The sequence below is a fragment of the Crocodylus siamensis genome, chromosome 1 (assembly GCF_052110815.1).
Source record: "Crocodylus siamensis isolate JL-2025a chromosome 1, ASM5211081v1, whole genome shotgun sequence".
NCBI lineage: Eukaryota > Metazoa > Chordata > Crocodylia > Crocodylidae > Crocodylus > Crocodylus siamensis.
In genome coordinates, this window is record NC_143395.1 from 279,426,344 (window position 1) to 279,439,207 (window position 12,864).

At 43.6% G+C, this 12,864-nt stretch overlaps 1 protein-coding gene across 1 annotated transcript in view; it reads right to left on the minus strand.

Annotated features, from left to right (window-relative positions):
* The window catches only part of FRMPD4 (FERM and PDZ domain containing 4), a 487,363-nt gene that overhangs the window by 43,911 nt on the left and 430,588 nt on the right, over positions 1-12,864 (minus strand). The window contains exon 6 of the mRNA XM_090063719.1: positions 2,506-2,551. Coding sequence (XP_089919845.1) covers positions 2,506-2,551 — 46 coding nt within the window. The remainder of the gene's footprint in view (positions 1-2,505; positions 2,552-12,864) is intronic.

Genomic DNA, 12,864 nt, shown 5'->3' on the forward strand with positions numbered 1-12,864 from the left:
GTTTTTGAATTCTGTGGAGCAAAAATAATTTAAGTATTTTCCATAAAAAAATCATGGCCATTTTTAGGAACAGCGCTACTCAACTCAGGATAAGGATTTTTCAGCCAAACAACTGTTAGGGTACCCCAGTACTCAAATTCATCAGGTTACTAGTATTCTTCTTTCACAATGAAAGGACAAACCCTAAGGGTGTTTAAGATGTGCTCTGGGAGGTGCAGGGGTGCTTTAATTAGCACTTTAATTAAAGGTAACCAGAGTGTCATGTGTATCAGTGTCCCTGCACTGAAAAATGGCAGTGGGGCGCTTTGAACTAAAGCTCATCAAATTAACTTCAATTTAAAGCACCTCATTGCCATTTTTCAGTGCAGGGATGCTGATACACGTGATGCTGAACTCTACTGGAGGATGGTAATTACCATGCTCCAGTAAACTCGACTAATCGAGTCTATTCTGATGTGCTGTAATTACAGTACATTGAAGCAGCCTCCCTGTATGCGCATAGGAGCCCTAAGAGGATGCCCGTGTTTCAGGCTAGGCATGACAGAAGCATGGGTAGAAATATCCAAATTAGCTTTAATCTAGCCAGCTCAATTACTCATTGCAAAGTAAGTGATGGTGGCAGGGTGTTTAGCATGAGTTAGCTGCTAAAAGGCCCAAGGTAGGCTTGTAATCACACATTAATGTAGCTTACTTGCTATCAGTACCCAAATTAGGTACAGAAAAGCTAGCTCATGTACACATGCTGAAATCACATATTCCAACTGTGTAGACATACATGAGAGGATTAGCCTCATTTATGCATTTTCTGGGGTTGCAGTGTCCCCAAAAGAATGCAATTATTGTCTCTTGGCCCAGGAATAGCTCAGGCCCCAAGCCTCAGTGCATATGCTATGGGGTGCAACAAAAATACACACATGAATTCGATGCACATGTATGATTTAATTTAATGGCATATTCCTCATATAGAAGAGGATGAAATATTTCATTTACTATTATTAATGGTTTTCTTGCATTCAAAGCTATTTTTGCTATTTAATAGCTCTTGGTGCTGTAACAAATGTGTACAGTGCCCTGATGGTACCTTAGGCCAAGTTTCTTATTTGATTGGCTCCAAACAAATGCAGGATTTCAATCTCCTGGAAGAAAAATCATATCATGACTTACCTTCCTCTCTGGTCCAACTGCAAATGTATTGACTGTGAATGTCCTGAGCCAGCATAGCTTGTGAGGCCCCAAGCAGCCTTTTAGTTCACTTGTTCTTGGGGTTGACCCTAAGGGATTTCTGTTCTAATTTTAGCCACCACTGCAGTTGTTTAGGGTACAACTTCATTTCACAGTCTGGTGGGCCATGAACATAACCACATAGGCTTCCAATCCAATCAGAGGCTGAAGTACATCCAACCCAAATTATACTGTATGGTCAGTATTTAATAAAACAGACCACTGCACAACATGACAAAGATACTTTCTTCGCATGGCATTAACAGAAACAAATCTGCCAACTGATAGACCAAATTGGCTTATGAAAAAAAATTGTGATTATGGTTTATAGCCAAAGGGCATGTCTACACATGCATTTAAGCATGACTAAATTTAACGCACATTAAGTTAATTAGCATTAAGCAATTTTTGGCAGGTGTCAACATGTGCAAGCACTTGGCACTAAAGTTAGTGTGCTAAAGTTAGTGTCAAGTCCCTGCAGCTCTGCCATGTGCCCCTAATGGCTGGGCAGACTTGGCACAAAAGTTAGTGCTGGGTTGTGTCTACATGTGCATTAATGTGCTTTAACTAATCATGCCTAAATTTGATACCTGCTTTTCCAGGTATCAAATTTAAGTTCAGTTAGCCTAATTTTGCCATTTTTTATGCACATTAAGGGAACACACATGCAGACACTAACCCATAATGCACATTAAACTAATGTGCATTAACGCTTCTCTTGTATAAACGCCCAAAGAGTCACACAGTACATTCCTACCAACTGGCACTAGAACCTCTTTTCACCCTTCTTGTGTAGTAAGGCCCAAAGAAGTTCAGGACCAATTAGTATACAACAAGGGTACACAGATGTGAAGAATGACCATACCACTTAGCTGCCTATACTGAGCCCAGGATTTCAAACGGCATCATTTACCTAAAGAGTATATTCCTCTGTGAAGTCTCACAAGAGTTATAAGCAGACTGGGGAAAAAGAGGTCAAGGGACTTGCCCAAGATCACCTAGCAAGTCAAAGTGATTTCTGGGAAAGGAACTCAGCATCCTGTCATAAGCATGAGATATACTCCTAGAACAACTCAGAAGATGGCAGTTATTTAAATTATTGTAAAACTGTCCTGCTGATGTGGACCTTGGTACCTAGTCTTATATTTATCTTTAAAACCGTAGCCTCTGTTTCTCCCATATTTTGTATTATGCAAATAAGTTCAAGATTTAGAGAGAAAAGAGGCAGAGAAAGGCTGAATATGTTGCTAGGAAACCAATAGAGAAAACATTATAGATACTTACAGGGTAAGGCTGAACAACAGTAAGGAGAATTGATTCTTTGCAGCTTCTGTAAGGTAATAAAAAGTAAAGCTTCATACATTTATATACTAAAGATAGCAAGTTTTCAATTTTTAATGAGGGAAATTGCAATCTTGCAGCAGCATTTATTATAGACTATCAGAAAGACAAATAACATGCCCAAACGACAATAAATGTACAAATCAAACATTATGTAACACAACGATGAGACCTAACGTGACCCTTATCATGCAGTTTACATTGGGAGATATTTGCTCTGTCAGAGAATTGTGTACTGCAATAATAGCTTTCTCTCCTGAATACAGAATAGCATCAGATACATCAAATTGGTGCATCATTTTTAAACTACGTATCTCTTTTGCCTGTTTACTAAAATCCATTCATTTCATATGCTATCCACCTTCTGCAGATTTAGGGTCAAATTCTACCGAGGACAATAGTATTACAAGGATGAAAAAGAAGACAGAATTTGGTCCTGACCAAATCCATAAATTCATCTTTGAGAACTGAAGGAAAATAATATTTGAGACTACTCCAATCAGAATAAAATGTATACAATTCTTTCAAAGAAATATCCTTCTTTCAAAATTTGATAGCTCTTTTGTGGGAGTAAACCGATGAACTTGGAATATAAAAGTAGCAGAGCAGGCTGTTTTACAAGACAACTATAAATTCTATACTAAGTGGGAAAGAAAACAACTGGGAAACTTTACACAATGAAGTGATTCAGATAATTTAAAGACAGCTAAATGCCATTAATTGTCAAAATGAAAAAAGGAAAACCTAAGTCAATATTTCTTTTATTACACTGGTTACATTCTTTGCTTTTAGGGTTTTATATCAGTTATGGAAAGGTTAGTTACCAATTTGCTGAGATGGAGTTGATTTTCTGTTGGTTTTCCTAATTTCAAACATAATTAATTGCCTATTTATGTGATTTATTGCCTGGCTGAGTGAAGTGCAACTCATTTGCATGCTAGAACTATTCTATAGAACAATCTAAAATAAATCACAATTGTACTGGTTAATGCCATTGTCCTGTGCTACTCATTCACTCTATTGATGTACCTTTGTAAAATCAATGGCATGCTTGGTGGGTAAAGGAAACAGAGGACAGATCTGAGGACTGCTAAGAAAATCAGTTTGGATTATCAGGGTTGGTAAAGTCAACATTTCCTTGCTTCCAACAGCTCATCAGAGACTGGGTCAATGGAACAGTTCTCAACCCTATTGAATTCTACTCCACTTAGTGGCACTGCACAAGAGTTAGGATAAAATTTGAACATACAGTCTCATAACTTTATAGTCAAAATAATAAAACTTCTTCAGTTTTCATTTCTACTTTCCAGTAACCACAGGCATGTGTACGTGCAGCAGCTCAAATAGGAGTGGGACAAATTTGAGCCTGGGATTTTTGCCTCAGTGTAAGAGCCTGAATGTACACTTTGGTGTGGGGCAAGTTGTGCCACTTAGGGCAAAATAATCCTGCCTGGCTCCTCTTGGGTCTGCAGCCAGGGGGAGCTAGAGCTTGCAGCCAACACCTGTGCTGGCCCCAGCAGTATAAAAACCTGCCCTGTGCTGGCCCCAGCAATATAAAAACCTGCCCTGGTGAGCAGCTCAGGGCTAATTCCATCAGGAGTTTCTGAGGCCCAGCCAGTTGGTATCTGGGGACACTACCCCTGGTGCCAGTTGAACTACTGAAGAAGCCCTAACCTGGATTGACCCCTACCCCCTCTACACACTGCAGAAGTCTGGCAGTGAGGGCTGCTGCCTGGCTGTGACCTGATGACACCCACAACAGCATCCACACCCTTGGACCTGTGGCCCCATGGCTGCGTGCCTGCCAGACCTGGATGGGGTGCCCCTGCTCTGCCATTTGGGCAGCTATCACCCAGAAGATGTGCTCCTTGTGGTGGCCCACTTTGAACTGTTCAAGTCCTCTTGGCCCCAAATGGCCAAGATGTGAGCCACCTTCTCTGCTCTCCAAATGGTTCACAGTGCTGGCCCTGGACAGGCTCCTCTGCCCAAGTTTTGCCACCTGTCTCACCAGCAGAGATCCTGGTGTTCCCTGTTTAAAAATTGCAAATGATCTAATACGAGACCCAAATTCTCTCATTAAAATACCTCAAATAGTGTTCTTTTGCTATTAAAATGAAATGCCACTATATATAGACAGATCAGTTGGGCAATATTTTATTAATATATTTACAAGTTAAAGCAATTTGGAAGCCTACCAGTGCCTCTATCATCATAATAAAATACATTCTAAATACCTTTACACTTTGGCATTTAATTTTGGCTTTTTTGTCATAAAAAAGCAGAGCTGTCCCTACTCCCTTCACTTACCAGGATGTACAATGCTGAGCAACACTGATATGCCAGTGTCCTGCCCCTGCCCTTGCCCCTCACTCACAGCCCACAGCCTGCCCCACCCCCCAGTCCCCTCACTCCTGATTCACAGGGCCAGGGCCAGGTATGTGGATGAGGGGTTTATGAGGTGGCTTGGGGGTGTAGGGTTTGTGGGGGGACTGGGGTGTGGGGGGCCATGTAGGGGGTGGTGCTCAGGAGGGGTGCATTCCCTGCCTCCCCGCACAGTGCAGCCCCCCTGCACAGCTCATGGGCTGCCTCTCCACAGGGCTACAGCCCTCCCACAGGGGCCACAACTCCCATGCAGGGGCCAAAGCCTGCCCACAGGGGCTACAGCCCCCCCATAGTGCCCACATGCCCCCCCACAGGGCCCACATGCCCCTTCAGAAGGGCCACAGCCCCCCCACAGGGATAACATATCCCCGCAGGGCCCCTATGCCCACCCACAAGGGCTACAGCACCCCCCCCCATGATCTACAGCTCAGCAGCCAACAGGGTGCTCAGGGCCTCCTGGAACAGACCCCCCTCCAGTGTGGGGCATCACGGCACAGCCCTGGCTGCCTGGCACCTGGTGCTGCCTGTGCCACAACATGGAGACCCAGCCTGATTATGCACAGGGTCATACATCTTTGGGCAGCTCTGGGCCACTTGGGCTGTCACCTGAGGTCTGGTGCCGCTCGTGAGGACTGTGTGTTGCATCGGGCCAGGTTCTGCATGCACGAAACTGGCCCGGCATGACAGTGGGTGGGGCCCATGCATGCAGGACACAGCCTGCTGTGATATGCAGTCCCCATGAGCAGTGCTGGCCCCCAGGTGACAGCCCACGCAGCTTGGAGCTGCCCTAAGGTACACAGCCCCGCACCAAGCTGGGACCAGCCTGTGTGATGTGGCACAGACAGCGCCGGGTGGCCAGGCAGCTGGGGCCATGCTGCGCTGCCCTGCACCATGCATAGGCCTGTGCCAAGAGGGCCCTGAGTGCCCTGATGGCTGCTTTTGGTGCAGGGCGCGGGGCTATGGGCCTTGCAGGGGGCAGGCGGGGGACCAACCCCTCCCAAACAGCCCTCCCCCATAGTCTTCCCCCAATACCTGCACCCACATAGACCTTTCTCCAGTTTTCCTACCACCCCCAGTCCCTACTTACCTGAGGACAGAGCCCAGGTTCAAGTTCCTGTAGCCTGCATGGCTCCTTGCCCGCAGGTGCTGCATTGTGCTGCAGCACCAGGGCAAGGTGCAGCCATAGAGACACTTTGGACGGCTACCAGAGCATCTCTTTGGAGGACCCAAGCCTCTGGTTGCCTACCCCACTTTTTTTCTACAGGTTTTTTTTGGATACCTGCATATCCAGTATCAAATTTTGAGCCCATGCTGCAAATAGGCAGTGTGGGGAACCCTTTTTTTGTTCTCAGTGTGCCTCTTGCTGCATCTCAAACTGCTTTGAGATGCAGCAAGAGGCATTTGCAGCAGCGGCGATGCATAGCAGGTACACATGCACCCCCTGAGAGTGCCAGTGTACCCCCTGACTGGGCACATTTGCTGCTTAGGCGATGGGCAGGAAGGGCAGGTGGGAGCGCTGGTGCCCCCCCTGCAAGTGCCAGCTGGAGAGTGGAGCACCATGGCGCTCCCAGAAGCAGTCACAATGATTGGCTGTTGCACAATCGGCCGTCGGGGCAATCCCCACGCACCCATCAGCGAGAGTGGCCATGGGGGGACCACCCTGACTAAGGCAGCACCAGTTGCTCATGACACAATGGAAATAAATAACCTATGCACAATGGAAATAAATACATTTTTAAGGAAAACAGTTAAAAGGAGAAAATTTACAAGAGCTACATATAGCATGATATCTGCAAAGAAAAGGAGTACATTTTGAAACATATTATAGTTGGAAGTTCCTTAAATCTCTATCAAATGGAAGTTTATTGTTTTACAAAAATCCCAGCCCTTTTAAAAATAATATAAAATGATAGCAACTCTCGTTTCTGAGCCACACGCTACATTTTGAGCACTCAGAAAGACACAACAATAAACTCATATTATTTTGTAAATTTCCCACTAGAGATAGGCTACTACCTATTTATCTATCCATCTAGATTGGTGGGTAGAAAGGCAGACAAATCTGTAGAGCTTGTAGCTATGTGATAGACTTCATCCAGAAGATAAATACTTCAGGTCAGTCTGACCACTTCAACTGCCTTCAACCTACTAATCCACCTTCTCAGCTCTTAACCTAGTATTCCAATCCCCTGAGTGACTTAAACAGCTGTCATTTTCAAAAACTCAATTTCCCACAGAAATATTTTCCTCTTTCCAATCCTCTTACATTAAATCTCTCTGATGACCAATATAGGCTGAATTCATCTGTGTTAGTAATAGCTTTTTTATACTAAAAAGGTCACTAATTTTAAGTCTTTTCTTGGGGCAATTCCCAGATTCTAATAGGACCATGACTTGTGCTAGAAGGACAAGAGATATTGAATCATAAATATAAAGCCATTTTTTGCATGTGTAACAGGGCCCCTACCCCATTACTAGGGAAACTAGGGTTTGGGTTTGGCTTTGCTTTCACTGCTACCTTCTGCTCCCCTCCCCTCTTCACCTGCCACTTCTTTATTTTCACCTCCTTCTCTCCCTATACACACATGAACTCATTTCTTTTACATTCCTTTGGTCTGAGTTGCTGGGTCTCTGGGGGATGCTACCATTTCCACATATGCTGAGGAGGCGAAACAAGATGGGTGCTGTGTCTAGGTGCAGAAAGAGCCTCATGCACCCAGGAGGCAGAAGTGAAGGGCCATGTGATAAGAGCCTGCTACATAAGCCCAAGCCTTAGGCCAGAGAGGGGAAGTCTGGCTGAAGGAGCTGCCAAGGATGTACGGATGAAATCAGGAAGGTCAAAGCACAATTGGAGTTGCAGCTAGAAAGGGATGTTAAAGGTAACAAGAAGGGTTTCTACAGTATTTCAGTAGCAAGAAGAGGATCAGGGAAAGTGTGGGTCCCTTACTGAATGGGAGAGGCAACCTTGTGACATGGGATACAGACAAGGCTGAAGTGTTCAATGCCTTTTTTGCCTCAGTATTCACAGCCAAGGTCAGTTCCCAGACTACTGCACCAGGTAGCACAGCTTGGGGAGGAAGTGGGCAGCCCTCAGTGCTGAAAGAACAGGGTAGGGTCTGCTTAGAAAAGCTGGATGCGTACAAGTCTATGGGGCCAGATGGGATGCACCTGAGGAAGTTGGCTGATGTGATTGCAGAGCCATTGGCCATCATCTTTGAAAACTCATGGTGATCAGGAGAGGTCCTGTATGATTGGAAAAGGGCAAACATAGTGCCCATGTTTAAGAAAGAGAAAAAGGAGAGTCCAAGGAACTACAAGCCAGTAAGCCTCACCTCAGTCTCTTGAAAAATCACGGACCAGATCCTCAAGGAATCCATTTCTAAGCACTTGGAGGAGAAAAGGGTGATTAGAAACAGTCAGCATGGATTCACCAGGGGCAAGACATGCTTGACTAACCTGATTTCTGTCTATGACCGACACTGTGGATTTGGGGAGACCAGGAGATACCATGATTTTAGCAAGGCTTTTGATACAGTCTCCCACTACATTCTTGCAGGCAAGCTAAGGAAGTATGGGCTGGAGGAATGGACTGGTAGGTGGATAGAAAACTGGCTGGAGCACTGGGCTCAGAGAGTAGTAATCAATGGCTTGATATTTAGTTGGCAGCCAGCACAAAGTGGAGTGCCCCAGGGGTTGGTCCTGGGGCCGGTTTTGTTCAGTATCTTCAGCAACAACCTGGAAAATGGCATAGAGTGCACCCTCAGCAAGTTTGCAGATGACACCAAGCTGGGAGGGCATTGGGGGAGCAGTAGATATGCTCAGGATATGCAAGGATTCAGAGTGATCTAGACAAATTGGAGACTTGAGATGAAAGGAATCTCACGAGGTTCAACAAAGACAAGTGCAAAGTCCTGCACTTAGGACAGAACAATCGCATCCATCAGTGCAGGCTGGGGGGATGACTGGCTGGGCAGCAGCTCTGCAGAAAAGGTCCTGGGGGTTACAGTGGACAATGAGCTGTCTGAGCCAACAGTGGGCCCTTGTTGCAAATGTGGCTAACAGCATACTACATTGCATTCATAGGTGTGTTGCCAGCAGGTCTAGGGAAGTGATTATTCCCCTCTATTCAGCACTGGTGAAGTCACATCTGGAGTACTATGTTCAGTGTTGGGCCTCCCACTACAGAAAGGATGTGGACAAGTTGGAGAGAGTCCAATGGAGGGTGACAACATTGGTGAGAGGAGTGGGGGGCATGACTTACGAGGAAAGACTGAAGGAACTGGGCTTATTTAGTTCAGAGAAGAGGAGACAGAGCGGGGACTTAATAGCAGTCTTCAACTACCTGAAGAGGGGTTTGAAAGAGGATGAAGCTAGACTGTTCTCAGTGGTAGAAGATGACAGAACAAGGAATAATGGTCTCAAATTGCAGCAAGGGAAGTTTAGGTTAAATATTAGGAAGAATTTTCTCACCAGGAGGGTAGTAAAACATTGGAACAGGTTACCCAGAGAGGTGGTAGAATCTCCATCTCTTGTAGGTTTTTAAGACCCAGCTGGACAAAGCTTTGGCTGGGATGATCTAGTTGGGGCTGGTCTTGCTTTGAGCAGGGGGTTGGACTAGATGACCTCCTGAGGTCTCTTCCAACCCTAACTTTCTCTGATTCTATAGGGATAGGAAGACACAAGGACAAAAGCACAGACTGTGGCAGGGAAACTTAGAAGGAAGCCCAAGTGAAGAGAGGCTGCAGACTTGCACAGAAAGTGAGCTAAGTACTCCATGCACTTTACTGTTTTGTTTTCTTTCCACTTAAAGTGGCCCGCATAGTGGTGAAGTGAACCACTGCAGGACACTGCTGTGCCTGGGGATGGGCATTTGCATTTTGGGGAACATAAAATGAAAATTACTGCAAGGATTGGATTGTGGCTGGAGGGGAGGCAGAGGCCGTGGAAAGAGAGTTACTAGGGACACCCCAAAACTGAAGCTCTGTCAGGTAGGCAAAGCATAAAGACTAGGATATGATTTGGGATTATTAGCATGCAACGTAGTGAATATCACAAGTTTTGGGATCTGGGAGTCACAAAGCATGACCAAAGACAAAGCTAGGAGTTGGTGGCCCTGAACTGTGGGCCCTGAGCTAGAAGGCTCAGCTAAGTAAATGTGGGACAGGGCCAGGAAGCTTTGGCCTAGACACAGGCCTGTTCCTTCAAGCATACCTCCAGGCAGCCTCCTCTACTCAGCATATATCAAGATGTGTCAGGCGAGAACACTGAAAGAGAGCAGAGGACTGAGGGTATGTGCGCTGGGAAGCCTCTAAATGTAATAACCCTGTAGTGACACCCATGGGTGTCAAGTGTTTCTAAGGGCTCTCTATGATCCTTACAGATGTGAACTGACTTGGTTACTGAGGTATCTGGGTTTGTAGGACAGGGAGATTCACAGAGCATAGGCATTACAACAGAGTTTTTAAAGAGTTTCTAAAATGTTACTTAAAAGAAAGTCTTAGTAGCATGCACATTTGCTAAATATGTGATCATGACATGTGATACATCAGCACCTTCTTGAGGTAACCTGCATAACTTCACCCCTCATTTAGAGGTCCATACCAACTCCAGCTGATGAAAACCTTTATGACCACACATCATCGTGTGTGTGTATGAAAACCTGCACACCATATTATACCACCAATTATTTTGTATATTATCCATACTTACATATACACATCCATTATATCTAACAGGCAATGCATGAACAAACTAGTCACATGATCATAATTAAATTTAGGCCTCTGTTCTCCTAAAAACTTAAGGCAAGTAACAGCAAATGTTGAAAGAAGATACAAAAAAAACCAAAACTTTTTTTTTCTTTTTTTGCATATGCCATTTTCTCATTCAACCTAAAGTAGAGCATCAACAAGATAATACCTATAGTCTATGCACCCAGAAATTAAAGACATTTTGATTTTATTTTTATATTGTCATGGTACTTTCAAGTTCAAGTACTTTTAGTTGATCCAACTACCATGAAATGGTTTTAAGGAAGACTTCAGTGAAAGAACTTAAATAATTCAATTATCTCCTACCAAGCAAAAAATATATATATTTCATTGCTTTAACAAGCCTGTTGATTTTTTCTGAGAACACTGACATCTGCCCAGCTAACAAAGAATTCAAGGTCCTACTATTATGTTCTTGTCTGCTCCAGGGAAGAGAATTAAGAGAATGTAATGAAGAGTGTAAAACTAGAATAGCAAATTGTAACGAGAGTGGGAATTTCAGCGCTTCACCTATTTGACTTTTGCTTTGTCCTATATTGTAATTGTATTTGTCCATTCTCCTTATTCTTTGCAGATATTTAAATGGTGAACCACAGTGAATACAAGTGGCTTGAGAGTCATATTGTAGAGCATTAATAAAGTTCAAAGTAGTATTATTAAGTACTATCTGTTCCAGATTACATGAAGCATTAACTCTAGTCTCTAGTCATTGTCTTTGTCTGTGCATTTCCAGATGGAGAATACTGGGCTGTCTTTTACCATTTCTTGTCCATTTCAATAGGGAAGGAGTGAGGAAGCAGGTTAGAGCAGTACCTATTACCTTTAAAAGCACTGACAAGTAGATAGATAGTCCTGTGCCTTGTATCCATGGCAAATGCAACATGTAACGAAAGAATTTGAGGAAATAATTTGCTTTATATGAAGTCCTAAGATCTGGGCACAACTATTGCTGTCAGTGTTATTAAACAATATTAACTAGTCAAAATGCCTCACTCAGGTAAAATAATCTGGATCCCATCTAGGACAACTAACATTCTATAAATAATACCCATAGAAGATGCAATTAAATCCACTTGGACCCAAACTCACTTCTGCCTCTAAAATCATGTTTAGAAATGCAATAACAGAAATGACAGCAGCAGGATCTTTGTCCTCCACTAGTTTAGTGCTGTCTTTCCCATTCTGGGGCTTTGCCACATGTGATTAGAGGTTTTTAAATTTTTACAATTACAATTTTACATCTGGAGGAAACACACCACAATTTTTTGATACGAAAATGTACTTGTATTTATTTCATGAAACATAATGGCCAAGAGTAACAGTCTGGCACAAATACATTTTATGTTCAAAGTAAAGAGAAATACAATTCATCTTCAAATCATAACAACCAGGCTAAGAAAAAATCATTTTGCATTTTAAAACCTTTAATTATTATGAAAATGAAAGCAGCAAGAATAAACAACACTTGTATCTTAAATCTAAGATTAATCTACAGCCATTACTTCCACATGGATTCAAATAGACTACCTTTATGTAAACTGTGTACACATGGGATAACAAGAGGTATACTAGGTAAAGGAACTGAAGATTTATCGTGTTTGGACTCTCATAATTTTTGGCTGAAAGTTTCCCAGGAGGGTAGAGACTTTATAAAAAATCCACCTGGATTTATGGACTCTTCAGGACATCTATTCAAAGGTCATTTTTTTTAGACTGCCTTCTAACCCTGTATTGTAACACATCCCTTTTCAGAAATATTGAAGCATGTCTCTAACTGGTGCTATCCACCAGCTCTCTTTGGGTGGGTATATATTTATGAGTGCCAGTCTAAACAGTGTAAGTAAATGTAGACAAACATAAGATTCAGTGAACTGCCATGTGGTTTTGGGGTGGTACTAGGAAACTCTGCCAGCCATCACCACCCCCTGGGACATAACACTTCCTGTTATTCTCACCCGAGTACTTTAATTCAACATCACCCACAACAGTTTTTGTTAAAAGCCCATAATCAGTGCAATTGCTCTCACATTAGTGTGGTACACTGCAAGATTCAAGAGTTAGATGAGATACTCACTATGCTCTGGTGCCTTACACCATGTAAAAAGGGCTCGAGTGGCATAAGGTTTTTTCAGAGCCCTGATTTCAGTGC